Source organism: Trachurus trachurus (genome assembly GCF_905171665.1).
Source record: "Trachurus trachurus genome assembly, chromosome: 5".
In the NCBI taxonomy this organism is placed as follows: Eukaryota; Metazoa; Chordata; class Actinopteri; order Carangiformes; family Carangidae; genus Trachurus; species Trachurus trachurus.
Genome location: NC_139896.1, coordinates 21,329,970 through 21,355,265, shown reverse-complemented (window position 1 = coordinate 21,355,265; position 25,296 = coordinate 21,329,970). Strand labels below are relative to the sequence as shown.

Sequence of the window (25,296 nt, the reverse complement as noted above, 5' to 3'; positions counted from 1 at the left end):
CAGCTTCCTGTGGTGGTGAATCCGGTTCCTCTGTATCTCTGAGTCTCTGACATGTTGATCATCTCCCAGCTCCTGATTTATCTCTGCTTCTGATGTGGGTCACGGCCGCCTGTCGTTTGTCAGCTGTGGCTTGCACACGATGATACCAAGTCACAACTTCACTGCTTTTAACCTCTGGGTTGGTAAATATCAGACAACCTCATCATGTCACAGATCAGATGCGTTTTTTTAGAAACGAGGCCAAAGTGATTTCTGTTTGTCAATGATTAAGACACCGTTATCTCTCAGTACAGAGCGATTGTCTGAAGCAGCAGAGAGTGACACATGGGAAAAGAAACTCATGAGCTGGCTGCTAAGGTCGGATGTTGGGGGCTGGATCATCTTTCCTTCATGTCTGATTTATGGTTTCATGATGAGTTGTAGCTTGTAGCTCAGAACAAGCTTTTTCCTGCAGGAGATGATTTGTGGTTTCAGTTTTAGGGAGAGGTCGAGGTTTTAGACCCGAAGCCATTGATTTGTTCTCTGACAATAAATCAGGCTGAAGCTCCACAAAGTTCATGTGTGTGTGTGTCTGTGGAGTGTCCATCATATATTAGATAGATGTTAATTGTCATTTTCCAGCAAGTTTTACGTCATATTTGCTCAATATTTTTTGTTTTGTGTTTGTGCAACAGGTTCACATTCATAGATCCACCACAATTCTTTGGTAAGGTTTTGCACATGCGCGTTTGTAATTTACATAATATATCGATGGATGGATCCAAGGGCTTGAGATAATAAAAAGCCTTTTTATTCATAGTTTTCCAACCAGGATAAAGGTCATAAAAGCTGTGTGAGATTTTTTGTCGTGGGTGAAGTCTCTGAAAGCAACCCCAGGGACCAATCAGACGGCAGACACTTACAGTGTGTACAGTAGATATGAATCAGTGGGCTGAAGGAAGCCTATTGTTGAGGTTTGGGAAATGAGTAAAACTGTATTGTGTTGGAGATGAAGAGATATGAGCTGCAGCTGCAGCTGGAGGTCACAGCAGCTGCTTGGTATTAGTCAATATGTACAGTATAAACAGATAATTGCATTTTACTGCACCAAGGACCAAGATGCTTTTAAGTTCTGTGCGGCTGCAGCTCATGATGACCCCGCGTGGGGTTGTCTCCATGAGCAGCTCTTTGATTTTCTGTATGAGATATTGATCAATGCTGCTTTAAGATTTTCTTTTTCTTGCATCTGGAACATCTTTCAGTTCTGTATCTAGTAGTAGAAAGGGGGACTTGTTATTAAACGTGACATTTAAAAAGAATCCTTCGCCGAGTCCAGGAACTAAACAAGCCGATAGTTTATTAAACTAACAGCCAAATAAGGAAGGGGGAGAGGGTTTGTTGTTTTTCAGCTCAGGTGAAATGTCAGGACAAAGAAGCTAAAAACCATTGAGTCCAGGTTTTGCTTTAAAAAAAAATGAAACCACACAGTTCACGGCACATTAGACCATTAGAAAACAGACCCAGGTCTTCAGGACTCAATGTCAGTTCTTCCCCCTGGTAACGTACCAATAAGCCCCATCATAGCTCCTGACATCAGATGAGCTGGCAGCTTTAATTACGGGTAAATAAATGTGACCTGAATGGTGAGTTAATAACCGCTGGAGTTATTTTAGCCATTTATCTGCTCTCCTCTGGATCCTGAAACATGATCTATGAAACGCCTGCAGTTATCTGTGTCAAGGTTCAGAGGAAACTCTTTAACTGTGATTTAGAGCCGTGAGCGGTGCAGAGAGGAGAGGAGAGGAACAGTGATGGTGGCGCGTTCATGGAGGAGGTCATAGATACTTAGAGATAGATGATCATAACGAGAAAGGAATTGTCATTGAAATGACTGGATCCACAGTTTTCACACACACACACACACACACACACACACACACACACACACACACACACACACACACACACACACACACACACACACACACACACACACACATACAGAGACTCTTGGATGCAGCACAGAGGGGAATGAACTGAGGCCAAGATTCAGCATAAACAATTACAATGATTAGGAAGTGTGTGTGTGTGTGTGTCTGAGCTGGAGACTGTGGAAGGAGAAATGGAGGCACTCGCAGACATGTTAAGAGACATGATCCTTCTCTGTCCTTCAGATGAATTGTCTCCTCGTTCGTCTTCTCTCTCCTACTTACAGTAAAGAGGAAAAATCATTTGCTTCCATGTTGCAGATGTGAACATGAAACATCTGCTCAGTCTGCACCACCTCCTACTTCTGCCATAGTTTGCAGTCTCAGCGAAGGTTTACAATACAATACAATACAATACAATACAATACAATACAATACAATACAATACAATACAAAATTTTATTGTCCACCATCGTGGAAAATTGTCTTCGGCTCACCGTGAAAGAGATACATATTTCATTAAAAACACAGTTAAATAAGGAAACAGTTAAAGCACAATTAATCATACGATAAATAAATAGAAAAAAAAGAAAGAGAAAATAATAAATAATAAAATAACTTGGATTAACGATTACACATAGTTTGGAGTTGGGTTAAGTTGGAATCACAGACACTTTGTGTCTACAACTTAATCAGGGAGTTTACAGACACGTCAGATGTAAATGCCGTTTATTCTACATGAGGAGCTCAGATCTGATGCTCAACTGTGGCAACACTACGCTGCTGCTCAACTTTAAATACTGACAAATGAGAGACAAAATCACCATTCAGTTTCAGATGATTGACACACTCAGAGGAGACCACTCTGAATGTAGCGGCTAGCGGGTGTGTAACTGTAGTGAGTATTTTAGTGAGTGGAGTTGAAGTGTGGGTGGAGCTCTGTCTGTTCTGCTGCTGAGAGAAGAATCAGTCGTCTTTGTTCCTTCAGTTTTCTACAGCAGATCAGACCCGGTGGGGGAGGAAGAGGAGGAAGGGGTGAAGTAATGGGAGTAAAGAAAGGACAAGGTGGGTCTGAATGAAGTAATGAATTCTGGAGGTTAAGAGTTTGTCAATGAACCAGAGAGAGGACAGAGACTAAAGGGCGCAGGAGGCTATGGGAGGTGGAATGAGCTCCATAAAGAGGTTTTACTCTACGTTCTGTAGCTTTCATTGTTTGTTTGTTTGTTTGTTCCCCCCATTGTTTCATTATTCAATATCAAAAGCAGGAGGCTGTAAAACGTTGAACCTGGCTCCTCTTGTCCTGAAACATAAAAGCTCTGTCATGGCGTTGCATCATTGCGTTGCCAGAGATGTTGATGAGACGTACAGCAGAGCGCGTGTTCTGATCACATGGTGAGTCATGTGTGTCACACTGTCTGTTGAAGATGTTCTGAGATCTTCTCTGGATCAGGAGCTCAGACCAACGACGGGTCGTTTCAGCCCAGTCAGGCACACACAACAGATGTGCTCGTCATGCGGACAGCTGGTTGTCAGCTGCAGCCTTCAATGGTGCGTTCAAGTGCAGCTTTTCGAAGATGATGTGAGGTAATGCTCAGTGTCTTTGAGGTCAGGTTGATGCATCACAGGCTTAACGACTCCAGAGAGGAAAGAGAACTTCATCTGGAACGTCAGACACGTGTTGTTTTATCTACAATCGTTTTCATGTATTTATGAACTCGCAGACGTTGGTGAACCCGTTTCAAGCACCAACACAGTTCATCCACATGAATTTGTTTTCTCAAGACATTTGAAGAATTTCAATTTCTTTGTGTTTGTGCCATATAATCTTTGTGCATTCTCGGAAAAAACATGAGGGCTCACAAAAACAAGAGTTGATTCTTCTGAAAATTATGATTTAAAACAGTATATGTATCATTTTTCAAAATTAAAGAAAAAATGTAGAAATTGAGAAACGTCCTCAGACCTCAGAGGGATTCTCCATTTCTGTGTCAAAAGTACAGTAGTACAGATCAGCAAATGAATAAAATAAATATTGGCAGCATGTTTATTTCTTAATATGTTTCAAATGTTGTATAGATTTTAGTGGATTGGCATCAGTTCTTTTCATGTTGAAGAAAAATGGAAAAATTAAGGCTATTTAATATTCTTTAGTTACCAAACAGGGGAATTACCGAGGTCACTGAATGCAACGTCAGTTAACTGACTGTGAAAGTGTATTTATGCATTTTTACATTACAAGAAATTAACTGGTTTCAAACACAAGCAGAGGAGGAGAAATCAAATCCTGCAGCATCATTGCTTGAAAACAGTCAGAAGTGAATTGTTTGTCCTAGAGAGAGGATTAAGCAAAGTGGTACAAAATGAAGCAGCAGATGTTTCGCTGATGAAAATAAGATTCCTATTTTCAAAGAGAACATCAAAGTGTCCATTTAAGGAGAAACAGGACGTTTCCCAGCAAGAAAAAGTCAAATATTTGCCAAGAAGGTGGCTGCAGATGCTGAAGAAGAACCGAGTGCTGAAGGGAAGAAAAGAGGGAGCAGCAAAAAATCCTCTCGTCTTGTAAGTTTTTGATACTTTGACCTTCACGCCCGCCGACCCACAATGGCCGACGTCCTTCATCCCAGTGTCGGGCCGCTGCCGCTACTGGATCCGCTATGAAAAACAAACATGTCTATACCACCCAGACCAGGAAGAGTTTAGACTGAGGCTGAAACATGAGCAGTGCTGCACAGTGGACCATCGCCAAGCTTCAATCAGTCAAACTTTATTTACATAGCACATTTACACAGACTGACCGCAGCAGAAACATGAGAGCATCTGGACTGGAGTTAGCCACTAGCACATAGCAGCTAGAGTTTCATCCTGAATAAACGAACAAGAAACATAATTTGTATGAAGGACAAAGTGTTTAACAGGATTTAAACAAGGAAACACCGATAAATTATTCTCGTTTATTCAAGATATTAATCTGTAAAATGATGAAAGAATAAAGTACATAAAAAAATAATAGCATAACACTGTTGTGTCTCAGTAAAAGGCTCTTTGATCAGAGTGAGGTTGGCAAACCTTGATGTGGACGTGGAGGTGGTTTTGTCCGGATGTGTCCCGGCAGCGCTGTCAAATAAACTGAGGGCAGGAGAAGAGAAGAAGGAGACATGGCTACCTGAACTCACTGGAATAATAAACAGAGGAGTTTGGTTTCAGACTTGAGCAGGAATTATGTGTTACTCTAAACCTCGATCTTCTTACCAGACAAACATCACTGAGGAGGAGGAGGAGGTGAAGGTGTGAGCTTCAGTTCAGCATCTCCTGCTGCTGGAGGAACAACACGCTGTCTCCAAACCTGATCAACAACATCTTACCTCATCATTTGGAACAACACGACCACGTTCATGTACACATGGAGGTGATAAAAATCCACTGTAAAGTCCCAACGTTTCATCATTCATGAGTCAAAAAATCACAAATTATTACATAATAAGTGAATCATCAGCTTAAAAATTGAAATTAAAGTGAATATTGTTCATCGATTTTGTTAATCAAGTTATGGAGCATGATGATGAAGAAGAATTTAATATTTGATTAAAGAAAGAGATCCACACGCTATATTAAAATTACCATGTGAGCTGTTGCAGCAGACTACGGGTTTCTGTTTCCCCAGCAGTTTTTATGTATTTCAAGGTAAACAACCAGTAAACAATGTACAAACATAAAAATAATATATTTTGTATTTTCTAATCTACATGTTTCAGGTTTCCAACACGTAGCACGTAGTCACCTCAGTGTGTTTCTTCTTTTACCCAGCTTTGATAAACTTGATTAGGCTACTGTATATGGGAGAGCGGCAACACAAAGTCAGATGAGTCAACTTGGCTGTGGAGAAAAAATCATCACATGCTCCACAACAGACCAAAGAAACACTGAGTTTCCAAGGATCAAAGATCAAAGACAGTGAGCAGCTCATTTTGTCCATGAATGAATAAAAGTAAAAGACAACAAGTTCGGAGTCTCAAATGAAAGCAGCCAGGGTGAACTGACCTTGAACATCATCTTGGTTTCACATGTTGATGGTCGTATATAAAAAACCACGAGGAGTAAGATGAGCTCTCTCTGTCTCTAATGGCTCAGGACAGATCTTTTATACATTTAAACGTCTGGTGCAGATGGTAGTGGAGATATCAGCTCAGCTTCACTCTCCCCCTAATGTTTCCTCTGTTATTCTAGTAAATTATATCAAGTTTTACTTCACTACTTCATCATATGCTGTGTGCTATTAGTGTCAACTCCACATGTCTGCACTTAAAGAACAATAAAATATATTCATGTCTGCTGCAACTTCCTGTGCAAATGGAGAGTTGGATACTACCCCCCCTTGCCCACCCCCCACAATCCTCCCTGAGTTCACAGTGTCAGGACAACTGTGGTTTGGTTTCTATCAACCTGCTTTCATTTGAGTCCAGAGCTGCGAGATGCTGCGTTCCCTTCGGTCCTCTGTAAGTGTTAGCATGTGCTAACGGAGCCGCCGACCAATCACTGTCGCCGCATGAACAAATTGTCAGTCACGCGTCCGTGTGTGGGCAGCTTCATCTGTTTCACAAAAGAAAAACTCACACACTTTAAAAATGAGACAATAGTAACAGCGATATGCTAGAGTTACAGAAAGAGGATAAACCATAAACCTCAGTGTAAATAAGAACAGTTGTAGGGAGCAGATGCCGTATAAAACACTCTTAGACATGCAGACATGCACGCAAACACAGTAAAAGCAGTATAAGAGGAATATGGGGACAATAAAAAGATAAAAAGACGACGTCAAATAAAATTAAGTCAATAAAAACACGGTTTAAGAAGTGATTGAGAGCTTGAAAGTATTCATACATCACAGAGTGGAAACAAACATTCACAACTGTGTTAAAAAAAACAAAATTCTTCTGTGGACACTCAGTGAGTGAGACATAAAACATCATCAGGTTCATTCACAGTGAAAACAAAACACGAGGTTCTCTCTGCTTTATGTTTCTTTGTGGATCTGTAGGGAAAAAATGAAAACAGGTCATTGAAAAAGAAGTTTGGACTTTCTGTGGTGTGTGTTGCTCCATAAATCACGGGCGATGTGCAGAGTGTTTGTGATGAACTCTGCTGTCAGGTCAGTGATGCTGCCACAGTCTGTCAGACAGCAGCAGAGAAACAGATGTTTTCTGTGGCGTGAGAAACATCTGCCAGCTGACAGGTTACCCACACACACACATGCACGTCCGAGCAAATTCCTCGCATACATAATACTCACAAGACTGACAGGTACTCTGTGTGTGTGTGTTTGGTGTGGTCAGTGTGTTATAGCATGGTATTTGGTTTGTGACGGGCGGTGATAATGAGAACGAGACGACACAGAGCAGACAGGCCTCAGTGACAGGTGAGGAATCCTGTCAGTTTTTATCTAATCCAACACACTCCTCCAACCCCCCTACACCACTACCACCACCGCCGCTGCCCCCCCACTCCACCCTCAGTGAGGGTGAGGTCACTGTCAATCAAGTGACTCAGGCTACGTTGTGTAAAATAAACCACAGAGGTTTCGACTGGTTCAGTTTAGTGTGTGAATCATGATGCTCTTCACTTTTCTCTTTAGTTTCCTTCAACAGAAACAATCACAAACATCAATGAGTCTTAATTTCAGACATCAGTAACAGTAACAAGATCGTAATCTCCACACTCTGAAATTACGCTTGACAGACCAGAGGTTTCACTGTTGGAAAGCCAGACGTATTTGACATGCATTTTACAGTCGAAAAAAGTCATATTTACATATTTCATAATACTGAAACTAAGGAAAATTACATTTTTGATCATATCTGCACCCATCTGTCCGTCAAAGAGGCCTCGCCCTCAGAGAGTACCTTTAGTGGTCATAAAGTGTAAACTGGTGAGCTGAATTAAAAGTTGTCATACAGTAAAAGAGTGAATTAGCTGTAGAAACCCAAACTGTTTTTTTGTACCAAGCTGTAAACATGTTTGATTCTGCTGTTGGACATTTTAACATGGGAACATGGACTACACCGTTAGAGACACATTGTACCTCATGTCTCCCACAGGCCTCAGCTGTTTGAAAAGCATTATATGAGATTTAGAGAATTTGCTTCCTTCCTTTGTTACAACTGGACAATTCAGACATTTCTTTTTTTTTATATATATATTTTTTGGGGCTTTTTCGCCTTTAATGGACAGGATAGTAGAGAAAGAGACAGGAGATGGAAGGCAGAGAGGGGGGTAATGACACGCAGGATAGGGCCGCTCAACGCAGGATTTGAACCGGGGCCGCCTGCAGTGAGGACTATAGCCTCAGCACATGGGGCGGATGCTCTACCAACTGAGTTAAACACCGCCCAAATTCAGACATTTCTGATAATAGCATTAGATTAACCAAGAGAACAATAAACAGAACAGTCGATAAAGAAATCACTAGTTGATATAAAAGAATATAGTCGTGAACATGATCAACATGTGTCAGCTGAGTTTGTTTCAGTTCAGCTAAACTAAGGAAGGTTTAACAGCTTCATCACAGCTCGGTCCTGCTGAGCCATCAGCACAGCTTTTAAATTGGTGACAGATGATTTCTAAGTTCTGTTCATGATTCAGTGTAAAAACCTCTGGCTGCTGATGTGACTGACTGGACTCTGATCACAGTCGATTCACTGACGTGTGTTACACTGAACAGATGCAGCAGAGCTGAGCTCAGCCTCTTCTGCTACCTGACTGTGTGTGTGTGTGTGTGTGTGTGTTAATCAGACACACCAGAGCTTTGGCGAGAAGATGAAAGAGCAGATAACAGGCTGATGATTTCCACCAGCTGATTTCTGAAATCACACACACACACACACACACACACACACACACACACACACACACACACACACACACACACACACACACACACACACACACAAAGCAAACTGAGGAGAGAGCCATGAAACAGCCAAATATGGAGACATAAACTCTAAGACACACTTTTGTTTATGTGCCTTGTTAACGATGTGGAAGCTCAGAGCAGCAGCTCAGGGTCTGATCCAGTTCACCAGGATCCAGTCTGGATCCCAGTCCAGGTCCCTCAGGCCTCAGAGATTTAATGCTGAAGGTTTTCCAGCTCTGAGTGAGTCAACATGACAACTCTGTTTCCAACACTTTCATGTTAGGTTTAGATTAGGACGGTTCGGCCCACACAGAGTTTACAGGGTATTTATAACACTTGAACAGGTTTAAACTGAGAGTCAACACTTCATCTGTCTCATTAAACACTTCACTAATTATGCATTTAAGATTTTAACATTCCTACATTTAACACAGGGTAATGAGATGAGTTTTATGAATCCTCTCCTCTCCCGGTCATCAATAACACACACACAAAGCACAGTATTAATGTTTTATAAGTAATTAATTGGCAGTTATTCTGATAACCAATTTATTTATGAAAAAGCATCAACATGTCTGTGGTTGCATCTGTTTCTCTCCTTAATGTTGTTGTAAAGAATCATTTAGATTTTCTGTTGATTGGAAATAGTCAGACAGTTTGAAGTCAGTTTTCTATCAGACAAAAATCCTGATCTGTCAAACTCTGCAAAAAGCTTCAGGTACTAGAGAGGAAACTGGATAGTTTTTATTTATCATTCAACTTCATAAAAAGGTCAATGAGAAGAAAAAAACAAAATCAGATACTGAATGAGTCCAGACTTTGAACTTTAACTTTTTCTTTTTCTTTCGATATGTAAAAGTACAAAAGCCCAAATCAAACCGTGGTTTATCTTTAGTTAATCAGTTTCCTGCACAAGAAACAAAACAAAACAAAAAGACTACAAACAAAGAGTCTCAGATGTTCTACAGGCAACACATCACACGTTTAGATGTTTTGTTGTTTTAAAGAAAATCAGAACAAAAATCATTGAAACAGTTGGAAGGAAGAACAACAAGATGTCGGCGTTGAAGAGGCACGTGTGTTTTAGTTCACGGAGGAAGTTCTTATTTAAACTCTGACCTGAGCAGCAGCAGCCACACACACTGACCCACACACTCAAACACGGGCAAAACATTTTAATGAAGCAAAACCAGTTTTAATGACCTCCATGATTACAGGCAATCAGTGTTCATCATGGGGAACAATCAATCTCACACACACACAGATGTTAAACAGACTCATATTCAGTTCACTCTTTCACACTCACATACCATCACATAGTCAAAATAAAAGTATTTCCATTCAGACTCTCTCTCTTTCTGACTGATGAGAGCACACACACACATGCGTGTCCTGTACAGGTGTTCGGCACACACACAGCTCTTTTCCTCTGCACAAATGTTTGCAATTATCCAAAGCACTCTCTGTCTTCTATAACACACACACACACACACACACACACACACACACACACACACACACACACACACACACACACACACACACACACACACACACACTTTAGCCTACCACTGTTCATGCTTAGTTTAGCTTCAGTTCTCTGTGAGTTTAGTGGAAATGGCCCTGTTGATGAATCCGTAAGAGGATGTGATGGAGTCAAGCAGCAGCACGTTGTCGTCCGTGCTGCTTCCAACCAAACTGAACACAATTTAATTGGAACAAGTCTGAATCTGTTCAGCATTGTGTGACACTTCAGCTTCATTCAACTAAAAACATTAAAATCAACTTAACAGCTTTTCATAGTGATGAACTAAGTTTGACAGACACTTCACTTGTGTCTTCATTAATGTCCACACACGCACACACACAGTCCAGGTCCAGCCCTGACACTCATCAGCATTAACAATCTATCACACACACATGCTGCTCTGTATATATGGATGACTACACACACACTCATATTTTGTTGCTTCTTTTGGTCTTTTCACTTTTATGAAATGCATTGTGGGAGATTTTTTATGAAGCTTACATAATCTAGATGCTCATAGCAGTACAAAGTAAAGCAAAGTATGGTAATCATCATTGTCAACCTTTATTTATTCTACACTGACAAGCGACTTTCATTTTTTAATGTTGTGGAGCTAAGCAGAGACAAAACAAACAAACAGCAGAAACACTCAAATCAAACTTGAATAAAAAGATAAATAGATCAAAAGATAATAAATAAAGTCTTCAACTTTAATGAAGTCCCCCATAAACTCAAAGTTCCTCTGCTGAAACTTGGTATTTGTATTATTTATTATTGCTGCATAGATAATTTTAGTGTTCATAAACTCTGACAACACAAATGACAGTCATTGCAAAACACCTGAGTATAAATAGAATTAAACAGAAACATTAAAAAATCAAAGATAAGTAGGAAACATGAATGCTCAATTTTTGAAGCACAGAATTCAGTTTTCTTTTCCTCTTGTCATCTCACTAGCTCAACATCTCGCTGCTTCTTTAATAGTAAAACTTTGAAGTTTAAACTAAATTAATCTGCACCCGTAACCACGACAACCCTCAGCCTAACTAACCCTGACCTCTCTCTCTCACTCACACACACACACACACACACACACACACACACACACACACACACACACACACACACACACACACACACACACACAAACACTAACACACAAAGAATGACAGCAGACCTAAAGAGCTGAATCAAGATGTGTCGAGGTCATGACCTCCTGCCACTGACCAATCAGCGTTAATCCAGATCAGCGCTGACCAATCAGAAACAATCACCATCAGCTGTGTCCTTGATTGAAAGGAAGAGAAACATTTAGTCATTAAGGTGAATCACATCCAGACTCTGTCGAAGCCCTGACAAACTCAAATAATCAAACACTGTGCGACTGTGCTCACACTCAAATGCACAACGTCTTTATCTCCACTCGCCGCTGTCGGTAAAGTTTTCACAGTTTTTTAAACCTTTTAATGCCTCTTCTAGACAACTGACATGTGGGAGTTTTCACAAGTTATCAGGAAAACTAATAGAAAAGTTCAGGGCAGAAAATGACTGATCTGAAGAGTGTGATGTAAGGCGTTTGGTTTGGTCTCCTCTTCACTATTTCATGTCATATTTTCCGCCGCGTCCCCCGCGGGGAGAGTGCTTTGAGATATCTCCTGCTACGTTTTCTTTCATCGTGTGGTCCATTTCCCATCGTTGGCTCGTCTGATGGATGGGATCTATAAGAGTCGCTGAGGCAGAGCCAAGTGCAGCAGCTCCATAAAATAAAATCCTGCTTCACTTTTATCATCTGCAGCTCCATCGCTCTCAGAGGCTCCAGCTAAAACCCCTCAGATCCATCAGGGCTCAGAGGATTGTTTAGGATCCATCTGCTTCTTTCTTCGAATTCTCACATCTTACTTTTTCTGCATCTGTTTTACAGTTTTCTGCTGGAAGAAAAACAAGAAAAAGTCATCTTTTTCTAACCTGTATTACATCCATATAGCTCAGAAGTATCTGATGTATCTGCAGCCCTCAGTCTCCCATAATCCATTGTGTCTTCTAAGCCCAGTGCTGCTGATTCCTGTGATCAATATAGACCTGTACAGCTCTGAGTCACTGCTCCTTTTGTATTTAGCAGATGTTTGTGTTCATGAGCAACAGCACTTCACTTCAGAACTTAATTTTTTAGAAGTTATGAATCACAGTGTTGTATCATGATCTGTTAGATCGGAAGCTGGGACAAAAAGAAAAAAGTGGAAGAGAATAGAAACACAAGAAAGAAGAATAAGGATGAAGTCATCATCATTAAACTGCAACCTGTTCATTATGACAAAGCTCAACTCTTTCAGCTGAACCATGAAGTTCTCTGAGGAACAACACGTGACTCATCCTGTAAATGGTCAAACACCAAATCTTTTGCACAATGTTGAGTCTGTCCTTGCACTAATGTTTTAGCAGGCAGGATGTTAGTACTTCATGTCTTTAGTAGCAGCAGCAGCAGTTTATCTGGAGTAAAGAAAAGCTGTCAGGTTACAGAATCTGAGCAGCAATCACCACCAGCAGAAGAGAAGAACAAAGTAAAAACTTTCTGTTAAGGTCCTATTAATGAAACGTGAAACTCAAAGTACGCAGACCATGAGGAGTTCCCACAACTTTCATCAAATCCAGTCATTTACGTGTGTGTGTGTGTGTGTGTGTGTGTGTGTGTGTGTGTGTGTGTGTGTGTGTGTGTGTGTGTGTGTGTGTGTGTGTGTGTGTGTGTGTGTGTGTGTGTGTGTGTGTGTGTGTGTGTGTGTGTGTGTGTGTGTGTGTGTGTGTGCAAGCGTGATCATGATGGTCTCAATGAGAAATGAGCTGTGAAGATCTCATAAACGGTGCATGAACAGATGTTGCAGATGCTGTTAGATCTGATTTCAGAGGAAGAAAAGCTGAAGGCCTATGCTCAGCTTTGTCAGGCAGGCGTGTGTGTGTGTGTGTGTGTGTGTGTGTGTGTGTGTGTGTGTGTGTGTATGTGTGTGTGTGTGTGTGTGTGTGTGTGTGTGTGTGTGTGTGTGTGTGTGTGTGTGTGTGTGTGTGTGTGTGTGTGTGTGTGTGTGTGTGTGTGTGTGTGTGTGTGTAGATCATCGTTCCATCGGCATCGTTCCATGTGTGAAACTCATCAGGTCTCGTGTCTGTGTCTGTGATGTAGAACATTTGGAGCAGTTTCACATGAACTGTTTGTGTAATGTTTTCCAGAGCCGTAATCAGCACAGAAACGTCTGCACTCCCACTAACCGCTGTTGTGTGTTGGGCGCACAATCTGCATATATTCGACGTGACATAATGTTATAACTGACAACAGGTAAATTGAGACATGCTCCTGTAAACGTCTCCACCCTTGGCAAGTCTAATTTGTTCAGAGAGTTAGCAAGAAGTTAACATTGAATGTGAAGAAGTGGAGTTTCTCCAGTGGTTATTTCCTAGAATTTAGAAGTAAATTGTTGAGCTTCAGGTCAGAGGGGCTTCAGTGCAGCGTTTTCTTAATGTGATTTATTATATTATTTTTTCAAGTTAAAGAAAATGAAAGTGAAAATTTACTGCACATTTTCAATCATTTCCAACTACTTTGGTGTCCCGACCTTCAGGTGATCAACCAAAGTTTGTAGTTTGATGTTTGGGCCTTGAAATCAAGTTTTTAAGTCGGATACAGTCTAAAGGCAGATGTTTGTGTTAAAGCGCCATACGGTATAAAGGCAGATGTCCATTTGAAGTGTGTTATAGAGCAGCTCTAGGTTCTATATTAATACTGTGAAAGTATCAAAGCCTCAGTCCACAGAGAAATGCACACAGCCTGTATACAGAAACTGAGCCTTAAAAACAAGACTTCCTGCAACTTTATGATGTCACAATGAAGCATTCGCTAAGCCCCGCCCACCTGGACCCACCTGGACCCACCACCCACCACTTGCAGCGTTTGGTTTCGTGTTTTACCTGAAATCTGCAACATTTTTATTGGATCACTCAAAAACAGTCAGCCAATCATAGGAGACTCTCATGTGGATCAACACTTCTGAATAAAACAGAAGACTAACATGGAGAACCACTCTGCCTTATTACTTATTTTATTATTTTTGCGTTGGGTGTGTGAAACTCCTTCAGTCTGAGTGTGATTTAAAGTTTCACAAATAAACTGGACCAAGTACTCTCTCTTTCTCTTTTCCGTTTTCCACGGCTGGTTAGGAAGCAGGGACTCTGCCGTCCCGCCGTCTGAGCTGATGAAAGCAGTGATGGATTTCTTTTTAAATGGTGCTGAAGTGTAACAAATGTGCCGTGCTGCGTTCAAAGCTGTGGCTCCTCCGTCCTTTCAGCCGCTCAGGACACACAGCAGCAGCAGCGTCTCTGTGCACACCGGGGTGCAGACATCAGTGTGGGGTCCACTGCTGTAAGTAAGCCTGACGACAGACTCGAGGAGTTTCATGGTTAATTTCCTTCGTTCATCAGGTGATTATTTACGGCAAGGCGAGGTGACGGTGGCGGGGGCAGGTTACAGGCAAGAAAACACTGAGGATTTCAGGGTTAATTAGTTGCTTTGATTTGATTTATAGCTGGAGTTCATGGATCTACCTCCAGTACAGTTCAGCAAATCTAATGCAGGTGCAGGATTAATAAGAATATAAAGGAGTCTTTTCATAATGGAGAAAATCCTGTGACCTATATTTATGCGACAACCCAAACGTTTTGGAGTAAAGCTAAATCCCACAGAGTTGGAGAACTGTAATCGCAAGTAAACATAATTGTTAAACATGTGGATTATGTTAACCAATAAATCATTGATCAATAAAATGTCTATAAACAATGAAGTGAAAAATCTCAATTTTACCAAATTGTTTTGTCCAAACAACTTCAGGATCTTCACTCTCCTGTCACAAAAAAGCAAGCAACACATATTTATATTTCAGTTATGTTGTTATGTAAGTTAAGTTATTCAAGTTGAATTAGTTAAGTTCATTTTCTAAGTTAAGTTTAATGAAGTCGTGACCTGAGACATTTTGGTGTTTTTGTGCAGTAAGTGATAATTTATTGCCTCTATTTATTTTTCCATTCGACAGACTGAGGGCAGGAGAACGCAAGGTTTAATTTGAAAAAGGAAACTATAAGAAAACATGAAATTTAATCACAGCACTGGCATGAAATATATTTTTGACTCCATCATTATTATTATTACTGGACCATACGTCTTTTCAGTTTGGATCTATTGCCTGTTGGAGTGAAACCCTCCTCGCTCCGGTTATCACTCACGGCCCAGGGCGGCCTGTCGGACAGCGTCACAGAGTAAACAGCGTGGCGGCCGAGCAGCCACAGCTTCAGGGTTAATTTGCTCTGCTTGTTCAGGTCGTTTTCTGGCTGCTTTAGCACCGACTCCCCAGAGGCACCGGCTCTGCAGCCCCACTGATGAACTGCTGCTGTGACTGTGTGTGTCAGTGTGTGTGTGTGTGTGTGTGTGTGTGTGTGTGTGTGTGTGTGTGTGTGTGTGTGTGTGTGTGTGTGTGTGTGTGTGTGTGTGTGTGTGTGTGTGTTTTACTGTGGTGGAGGAAGCATTCAGATAAGTAAATGTTGCAACAACCACACTGTAAAAACTCTTTGCCACAAGTAAAACCCTGCGCTCAGCGTTTCTCCTTGGGCAACAACAGCACAGAACTGGTCAGATCAGCCGGTTCCTCCTCTGAGGCTAAATGTTTTCTTTCCTCCACAGCATCCACATTATGATCTGGATCTGCACCAAACTACACAAAGTCACAGCTCTCAACCCATTAATATGTCTGATATTCTTACATCAGGAATCAAGCATTACTTCCTGAGAAATTCACCAGCACACGAACATGTCAAACCAGCACTTACTATTCATTTTTTATATACATCTGATGGAAGTCTTTAAAAACTTGCAAAACTTGTAATGGAAAGTGAAGTGATGAAGAATTCTAGGATCTGTCTCTTCAACTGGATCAGCACCCGAATCGAACAGTTTCTACTCCAACACTAAGATCTGTGCAAATCAGTTCAGCGCTTTTTGTGTTATCGTGTGTTGACCTGCACACATGGGTGAAAACTGCCTCTGTGGGTCAGAACAGCCCTGATACTGTTACAGTGTTGCATCACTGGATCAAATCTGATTGATTGAACTGTGTCCTCTCTCTCTCTCTCAGACCTGAGGAACAGCTCAGCGGTCTACTGGAAGGGCGGGCGCAGCGGGGGGTACCAGGCCCTCCTGCTGGATGAGGACCAAGGCTGGCTGCTGGTGGGCGGTAAAGACCACATCTACCTGCTGAGGCCGGACAGCCTGGACCTGCCCACGCGCATGGTGAGACGTTAAAACACAGACTTTGACTCTTTTTGTTTTTTTGATGAAGATTATGTTTTCATTCAACGTGTTGCAAGCCAAGCACTAGAGCGCTGTTCCTTTTCTCTACCAGGTCTACTGGCCGGCTGCGACGGAGCATGTGGAGCACTGCAAGCTGGCAGGGAAAAGCCTGGAGGTAAGTCAGGACTTCTGCAACTTTGTGATGTCACAACAAAGCAGTCACTCACCATTCAACACTTGCAGGATTTGGTTTCTCTGAGCATTTTACCTGACATCTGCTCTATTTTAATTGGATCACTCAGAAAACAGTCAGCCAATCGGGAAAGAGGGTCAGAGATAAAATGCAGTAAAAGATTAAAACATGGAGCTTTGAATTAATCCAAAGCTTGACTGCATAGGAAAATGAGTCCAGGCTAACTCTTGAACATTTATGTTAAATATACTCTGTGCTCCATTTAAATAAAATATATACGTAGGTACAGGATTCTCCCTGTTACTCTTCATTTGTTAGGTTCACCTCAAGGCTTTGGAGGCATTGGCATTTTATCTTATATGTAAATATTTGATATTTTGAGTATCTGTCTCTTTTTTCTTCTTGTGTGTTTGTTTTGTTCTATGGACCACCTCTGTGTCTGAAATAAGGTGTTGAATTGAATACTGTGAATAATCTCAGTGTTAAAACTATATATTTTATGGCGTTGTGTTTTCAGACGGACTGCGCCAACTTTGTGCGGTTGCTGCAGCCCTTCAATAAGACCCATGTTTATGTCTGCGGCACCGGTGCTTACCATCCACAGTGCACATACCTGCACATCGGACACAACGCTGAGGTGAGACAGCAGTTCATTCACTGATTAATCTCATCAGTACGGTGGGGTCTGTCACATATTTGTGTCCCCTAGAAAAATAAATCACGGTTAGTTTATGTTATGAGTTCTTTGGTACGATGCAAAAATTGACAATGTGATGGAAATTAATACCAAGAATCAACGATACCTGTTTGTTTTGGTTTCCCGTTTGCAGAGCTTCAGTTTTCTGTTGAAAATCAAGAAGCGCATGAAGAAATGAAGAATCAATTTCCTATTTGACCGTTGGTTTATCGATAACCCGGTCTTTGTGTGTGGTCTCTCTCTCTCTCTTTCAGGGGCCGTTCTTCATGTTGTCTCACATTGTGGAGTCAGGCAGAGGAAAATGTCCCTTCAGTCCCAGAGAGCCCTTCACTGCTCGACTGACTGGTGGGTCTCAGATTTGTAGAATCCTCACATAACACACTGTGTCCACCCACACACACACACACACACACACACACAGACACAGAGGGAGACACACACAGACACACACACACACACAGTGGATATATATTAAATCATGCTCTGTCGTCCCCTAACAGCTGTATTCATATTCTGGAGACACTAATGTTCCACTGTGTACAATCCCACCACTGTCTCGTTGCTCGCCACAGATCGTGCGTTCAGCCGTGGCGTGTGTGGTCCGCTTGACTTATTTCACATACTGACGTCAGCTGTTGCCCCCACGCGACACCGAGGACGTAAAACACATCAACTGCTTTTAGACAAAGAGCCTCCATGGAAGCAGCTGTGAGTTTTCAAACTGAGTTTTTGACTCTGATTGTTGTGCTGGTGTTGATGGACAGAGAGAGAGACGAGGTGGACCTGCAGCAGAAGACACACACACACAAACACACAGGACACCAAGAGGATGTTCAGTGGTTTTTATAGTTTCCAGCTATGTGGGGAGGCACAAATCGGAAAGATGGAGCAATAAACAACAAGTTAAATAGATTTGCAATGTTTGGTGGTGAAAGGTCTTTGTTGGACTGAACTTTGTGATGTTGTTTGCGAGTCCGTTTGAAGAGACGCACATCACATCCTGCTGTGTAAATAAACAAGGTGGCGCCTGCAAGTGCAGCGGCCGTCCTACCTGCTCTGGTTATTCTCACCCTGCGAGCTCCTCCCGCTCTGCGTCTTATCACACATGACAAACATTATAATTATTGCAGTACAGTGCTCACTCTGCTGCTCTATGAGTTCTCCTCCTGGTCCAACTTGGCCCCACGAGGCCCCGTGCTGCAGAGCCAACATCAACAACAGAGGATGTGCTGGCTCCAGGTCCAGGAGGAGGCCCAGAGGAAAAGGAGCTGGCATCAGGAACATGGCGCACCCTCTGGTCCGGCCTGGTGTCCGGCCAGCCAGCGTCCACTCCCCGGAGGACGAGCTGGACGACCACAAGGCCGAAAAAAACAAAGCACCAGAGGTACACACAGGACTGTGCTCTCACCTGGCCGACAGACACACGGCTGAGTTCTGTGTTACTGAACCGCTCCGTAGGGGAGTTTGTACCAAGTGGAGAAGGAACACTGTTCATCACACACCCGACCTGATAATCAAACGTTGCTGTAGTCCCCGTCCAGATGTTTCAGCGACTGTCGTCTAGTGGTGATGAAGAGCTTCGAGGATGATCAAAGGCTTCATCACCTCCTGTCGCTCTGGACTCGCTGAAATTTGCCGTCACCCACAAGATCCATGTTCAAATGACGTTAGACCACTTGTGCTGGTCCTAAAACATCAACACCCTAGTGAAGAAAAGGATTTCCCTTCTTTGTATGTTGATTTGTTGATTTGAAAAAAAATGCAAAATGGCAGCACAGACGCCTTGAGATTCTTTAAATCTTGTGACACTGAAAATTCACACATCTTTACATTATTTATGACACAGTCTACAAAGTGAAGGGGAACTACATTTCCAATGTAAGGCATTTCATTTTTAAACAAAACTTTAAATGACAAGGAAACCATGTTACATTAACAACACTGTCAGTGAATAAGATATTTAATGCAAGACAAGTCACAGCTTCATGCAGGGATCTGCGTTCAGTAGGCTGTTCCACATGTTACAGTTATATAAAATTATATTTTATTTCTGCACAGTTGAAGTATTGTCAATTATTTTTTATTTCTATTTCATTTGTCTTATTCATTTATTCAGTTATCTCTCTCTCTCTTGTTGGGTGTGCTGTCTGAGGTGAGGGTATTGTATGTTGTAAGAGAGAGAAAGAATGTAAGACAGAGAAAAAAAACCACAGTTATTGAAGTTGTGAGAATCAAGCGATCCAGCATCTGTTTGCACATCACAAATTACATCATTTAGTTACAGTTTTCAGATGTTTACAGCTTTTTCTCAGTGGGTTTTTAATCCCTGACGGTAAAGTATAATTTAAAAAAGCTGCTGCTCACAGACAATAATAATACCAGTAAGAGCTCTGGAGGCTTTGGGCTGTTTACAGTGAAGATTCGTTCTGTAATTGAACATGTTGAGGTCTCAGGGCAGCAGAAGATTTAAGATGAAATGCTTGAAACAGCTGTGAGTGTTGCAACACTCTCTGCTTTGGTCAGTGAAGCCATCTCAGCAAGATTTGTTGTGTTTAATGCAAACACTGTTTCTGAGATAGTAGGTGTGATGTGCTGCTGTTTGTCTACAGATGGAGAACTCTACGCAGGGACCTCCGTGGACTTCATGGGAGCCAATGCTGCGATCTTCCGTACGACGGTGCAGGGCAGCAGCCAGCACTACATCCGCACAGAGGCCTACGACCAGAACTGGCTCAACGGTGAGGAGCTGCAGTCTGAGCTCTCACTCCAGAGGATTTTTTTTTTTTATAAAACCACAAACACATCACCTCATTATCTCACATTATCGTTACCTCATACTCTCTCCCCATCAGAACCGGAGTTCGTGGGCTCCTTCTCCATCCCAGACACTCACAGCCCGGACGACGACAAGGTTTACTTCTTCTTCAAGGAGCGGGCCGTGGAGGCGGGACAGTGGGACAAGAGGGTGTACAGCCGCGTGGCTCGAGTCTGCAAGGTACAGACACAGAGACAGAGATGTGTTGTTGCTGCAAGTATCAACAAAGACAAAACTCACAGACATTTTGACACGTGGAAACTGGAGGAGGCAGGAATTGAACAGCAACCTCCTCATTAGTTGACTACCCGCTTTGTCTCCTGAGCCACAGCTGCCCAGTGTAGTACATATGGAAGGGCAACTTCTGCTTTATTGTAATTTTCATGTATTCAAGTCATATACTTTACACAGTACAGTCCAAAACAGTGCATCAGAAGTGCAGAAACCTAATTTATAGACTAAAAAAACAACCAACAGTAAATTGTATTTCTGTCTGTCCAGAATGACGTCGGGGGAAGGAGGAGTCTCATCAACCGCTGGACGACCTTCCTCAAAGCCAGACTGGTCTGTTCTGTTCCTGGCCCGTCTGGAGTGGACACTCATTTCGATGAGCTCGGTAACGCTTGTTCCCTCCTTTCCTTTTCCTTCCTCTCCTCTGTTTGCCTCCTCAGCTCCCTCCCCCTTTTATTATTTAACCTCTGTATGATCCTCTGTCCCCGCTCTTCTCTCCCTCCTGTGTTTTCATGACTTTATCTTCCAAAAACCTTTATGAAACTGCTCCTCCTTTCCTTCCCTCCTTTCTCCTCCCTCGTCTTTTCTCACCTCACCCTCTTTGAAATGATTCAAACGCACTTATTTGGAAATGTATCTTTCGCTTTGCTGAATCACTTCATCAGTTTATCCAGGGCCTCATCCTGCACTGTAGGTTACTCCAGGTCAAAGCTCTTTAACAGCTGACGCACAGAAAGTAAAAACAAATGAAGTATGACAGGTTGTCCACGCCTGCCTCCCCGCTATGAGGAGAAAACAGTGTCAGTGACATGATGTGTGTTTTAACCTGAGTCACAGTGTTTGATTTTAAAGCTTTGACTGTGTGTTTTTATTCTAGAGGACATCTTTGTCCTGGAGACCAAGGACCTTCAGAATCCCACCATCTATGGCGTCTTCAGCACATCCAGGTGAGAGTTCACTCATCAGACCTTAACGCACCTTGTATGTGGTGCTGCTTTAACTGTGTAAGGTGTATACGTGGAGACTAGTAGAGGTATTACTTTGTTATGTGCACCATATTTGTCTAATATAAAACCAAAATTTACACAGAGGTTTATGATACGTAATCTCTCTAATGTCACATTAGTTTCAGTGTGATTTAACATTTTAGCTTCTAGCAACTTTCCAAAAGAAAAAAAAAGTTACATTTTGCTTAAATCCTACAAAATATGAAGTGAACCATGGAGTTAGACTAGGCCACTTGTTAACAGCCAGGCTGGCATGTGCACACGCCCAGCGGTGTGGAGGACCAGAGGTCAGGCTGATTGGGAGGTGGGTGCCGCGGTCAAAGGTGAAGAGGCCCGGCTGGGTGTGTTATTGTAACCCTGAGGTATTAAAGCTGCCTCCTCTCCTCCCTCACTCGACCCTCATCTCCTCCTCCCTCCTACTTTATCCTTCTAGCTTCTTTCTGCCTTTTCCTTTCTCGATGTTCTTTCATCGTTTCCCTCTTTCTATCTCACTCTTTCATCCCTTTCTTTTCTTCCCAGGAGCCAGTGTCCCTGTGCAACAACTCGCCGTTTAGTTGAATATCAGGAATTCTTCTCCTCTCTCTTCTCCATCACAGCCAACACGTTTTCTCCTCCTCTCTCTCCCACAGCTCCATCTTCCGTGGCTCTGCAGTGTGTGTATTCTCCATGGCTTCTATCAGGGCGGCTTTCAATGGGCCCTTCGCCCACAAAGAGGGGCCCGACTATCGCTGGGTGGAGTATAAAGGCCGTATCCCCTACCCTAGACCTGGAACTGTGAGTACAAACACATACAACCATAAACTTGCATAGTTTATGGTTGAGACACATTATTATTTACAAATCATCTATTCGTCTATATAAAGTAATGGCTGAAAAGGAGGTCTGTTTAGTACAATGTGGTGTTCAGGTTCAGCTCAACCACAACTGGTGAATTTATTCATACACATTTGTTTCAAGGTTTTATTCTTTCCCTCAAATATTCTTTTTTGTACTGAGAAACTGAGCCTTGAAACCAGCCGTCAGCTATTCTGTGACTTTGTGATGTCACAACAAAGCAGTCACCAAGCCGACACCCACCTGGATCCACATCCGAAATGTTGCACGATTTGGTTTCTCTGAGTATTTTACCTGAAATCTGCTATGTTTTCATTGGATCACCCAGAAACCCAGTCCACCAATCAAGAAGCTCAGAGCGCATATGTGGGACATATAACGCTCACAGCTCGTAACTCTTTGTTAATGCAGTGATGAGTGGACGGTATTTATGTTTGTGTGGATTCCCTGTGAGATCAGTCTCCAAACACACAGAACACGTCTAATGAAAACAGGCTGATGAAGCTGTGAGAGCTTGAGCCTCGGCTGATTTAACACCTCGGCCACGAACTCCTCTGGGAAGCTTCAACCTGTCAGGACACTGAGCTTTTAGTGTTTCAGCGTGTCAGGTGTTATTTCACCCTGCGCACTGGGGAATTCAGCTCTGTGGTTTTCTATCATGTGGTCGAAGGCAGAAGAGGTCGGCCACGTCACTGTTTGTGTGTGTGTGTAGCAGAGTGATTAAAAGCATGAACGGTGAAGCTGCAGCCACTGACTCACTGCACAGGAACGAACAGTTTCCATGTTGGTGACTTGTCCAAAATATTCTCCATTAGGGCTTATTCATCTGCTTTATCTTTTCAATGCTCCACCTTTTTATTTTTCTTCTTCCTCTCATCGATGGAAACTTGTGACTCTCTCCACAAATCAACACTGACATGTGACACAATCTGAAAGTCATTTTTTCCTAACAAGTTTTTCTCCCCTCCCTCCTCTGTTCATCTCTTTCTGCTCTTCTACTTCTCATCTTCTGTTTAAATGTTTATTAGACAAGATGGCACATGGCAACACATACAAAACAAAACATTGTGCAAACAATGATAAAATAAAGGTCTAGAGAGACCCCAAGCCATGCTTTCTTTGGTTATTTAATTGTACAAAAAAGAGCTTTGTCTCAATGCGTGACTGTTTAGAATTGATTAAAAGTCTTTTTCTTTTTTGATGTTAGTGAGCTACTGAGTGGTGGAGGGAGCTTTAGTTGACCTCCAGTGGAAAACAAGATGACGTCTTGCTATCAAAGGGGTGAAAGTCAGAACCTCCTGTTGCACAGGGGTGTAACAGTCACAGTCTTCATGGAGCCAGAAAATGACAACATGTGGGGAAACCTGAGTAGAAACCAAAAGTATCATCATCATGGCCTTAATATGATTTTGCCAAAAGTTGAGCGGAAGTTTAGAGGAACCTATGAGTAAGATCACAATGTGAGCTGTGACATTTAACACAGCTGCCTGTGGTGTCAGGAAATATTTGTGATCTGCTTCTAATTTCCTTCTTTCTTTTTTTATGGAAAACGCAGAGGACTGTGGGGTGTGTGAGTGGGAATATACTGTAGTTGGGTAAAGTAAAGTGAGTCTCTGAGAAGCAACAGGACCTAAACTTATTTCTCATATTGATATCAGCTAAAATAATCAGATTGTCATATTGTCTCAGAAAGAACTGGACAGCATTGCACAGAAATTAACCTTTTAATGGTTGTGAGAACAAATCCTGAATATATCAGTCTTACTTGTTGCAGGATGATTTTCAGACCTGAGGAGGTGAAATGATCCTGTCTGACAAGAAAAAATGAAAAATGTCAAAGAACAAGATTTAGTGCACCAGTAAACGTTTAATTTAGTTTTTTTCCCCCCTTAGTGAACCTGTGACCTCTCAGATTTAACTCCTCAGGATGGAAACCAGAGTTCAGGCGTTTGCTTTAAACATCAGAGAAACCTATCTATTAGGTAGATAATTTTTATGTGTCACATAAAAAAAATGGTCAGTAGATAAAGGAGAATAAAAATCATAGAAATCATAGAAATAGGTGCTCTAAAATCTGTCCATGCAGTTCACATTCTTTTGTTAAGGAGTCTAGTCACTGTGGGGAAGAGGCTGTTCAACAGATCGGTGGTTCTGGCTTCGATACTTCTGTACCTTCTTCCTGACTGTGAACATGCCATGAGAGGGATGTGTGGGGTCCTTTAAAAAAATAATGACCCAGATTATTTTTGACGTCCTCATTACAAACTGGAAACTTTTTCTAATCACATCATACCGATCATATTTTCCCTGTCTTATCCTCAGTGTCCCAGTGAAACCTACGACGCGCTCCACAAGTCCACCAAGGACTTCCCAGACGAGGTGGTGAGCTTCATGCGGCAGCACCAGCTGATGTGGGAGCCGGTCCTGCCTCTGGGCGGCAGACCCATACTGACCCGCATCAACACGGCCTACATGTTAAAGAGGGTGGTGGTGGACAGAGTGGACGCCGAGGAGGGGCCGTACGACGTCCTCCACCTGGGCACAGGTGAGCAGGAGGAGGGAGAAGTGGAGGGGAAGGGAATGTCTTCAGGGTTTTTCAAGAATTTGTTCATTATTTCATTAAAGATCCTGTGGAGGTGGGGGAACACACACATTTTTAAGTGTGTGTTTTCCACTCTGTGTACCTCAAGAGGTTGTTGGTGTGTGTGAGTGTGTGTGCGTGATAAATGGTTGAGGATATTTAACGGCTGGTGACAGGCCGAGGGGCCACAGGTCCCCGATGGCTCCATTCATCTCCTCTAAGTGGATTCCTCTCCACCGTCTCTCATCTCCTCATCAGCTCCACAGTCACCTGCCTG

The 25,296-nt window shown here is 42.3% G+C and overlaps 1 protein-coding gene across 2 annotated transcripts in view; it reads left to right on the top strand.

Annotated features, from left to right (window-relative positions):
• LOC310985964 (semaphorin-3D) overlaps positions 1-25,296 on the top strand; it is an 81,263-nt gene that overhangs the window by 46,307 nt on the left and 9,660 nt on the right. For both annotated transcript variants that reach the window (XM_083971648.1, XM_083971649.1), the window contains exons 3-12: positions 16,507-16,661; positions 16,774-16,836; positions 17,372-17,491; positions 17,806-17,896; positions 20,161-20,289; positions 20,404-20,546; positions 20,868-20,982; positions 21,475-21,544; positions 22,234-22,378; positions 24,761-24,983. In XM_083971648.1, coding sequence (XP_083827774.1) covers positions 16,507-16,661; positions 16,774-16,836; positions 17,372-17,491; positions 17,806-17,896; positions 20,161-20,289; positions 20,404-20,546; positions 20,868-20,982; positions 21,475-21,544; positions 22,234-22,378; positions 24,761-24,983 — 1,254 coding nt within the window. The remainder of the gene's footprint in view (positions 1-16,506; positions 16,662-16,773; positions 16,837-17,371; positions 17,492-17,805; positions 17,897-20,160; positions 20,290-20,403; positions 20,547-20,867; positions 20,983-21,474; positions 21,545-22,233; positions 22,379-24,760; positions 24,984-25,296) is intronic.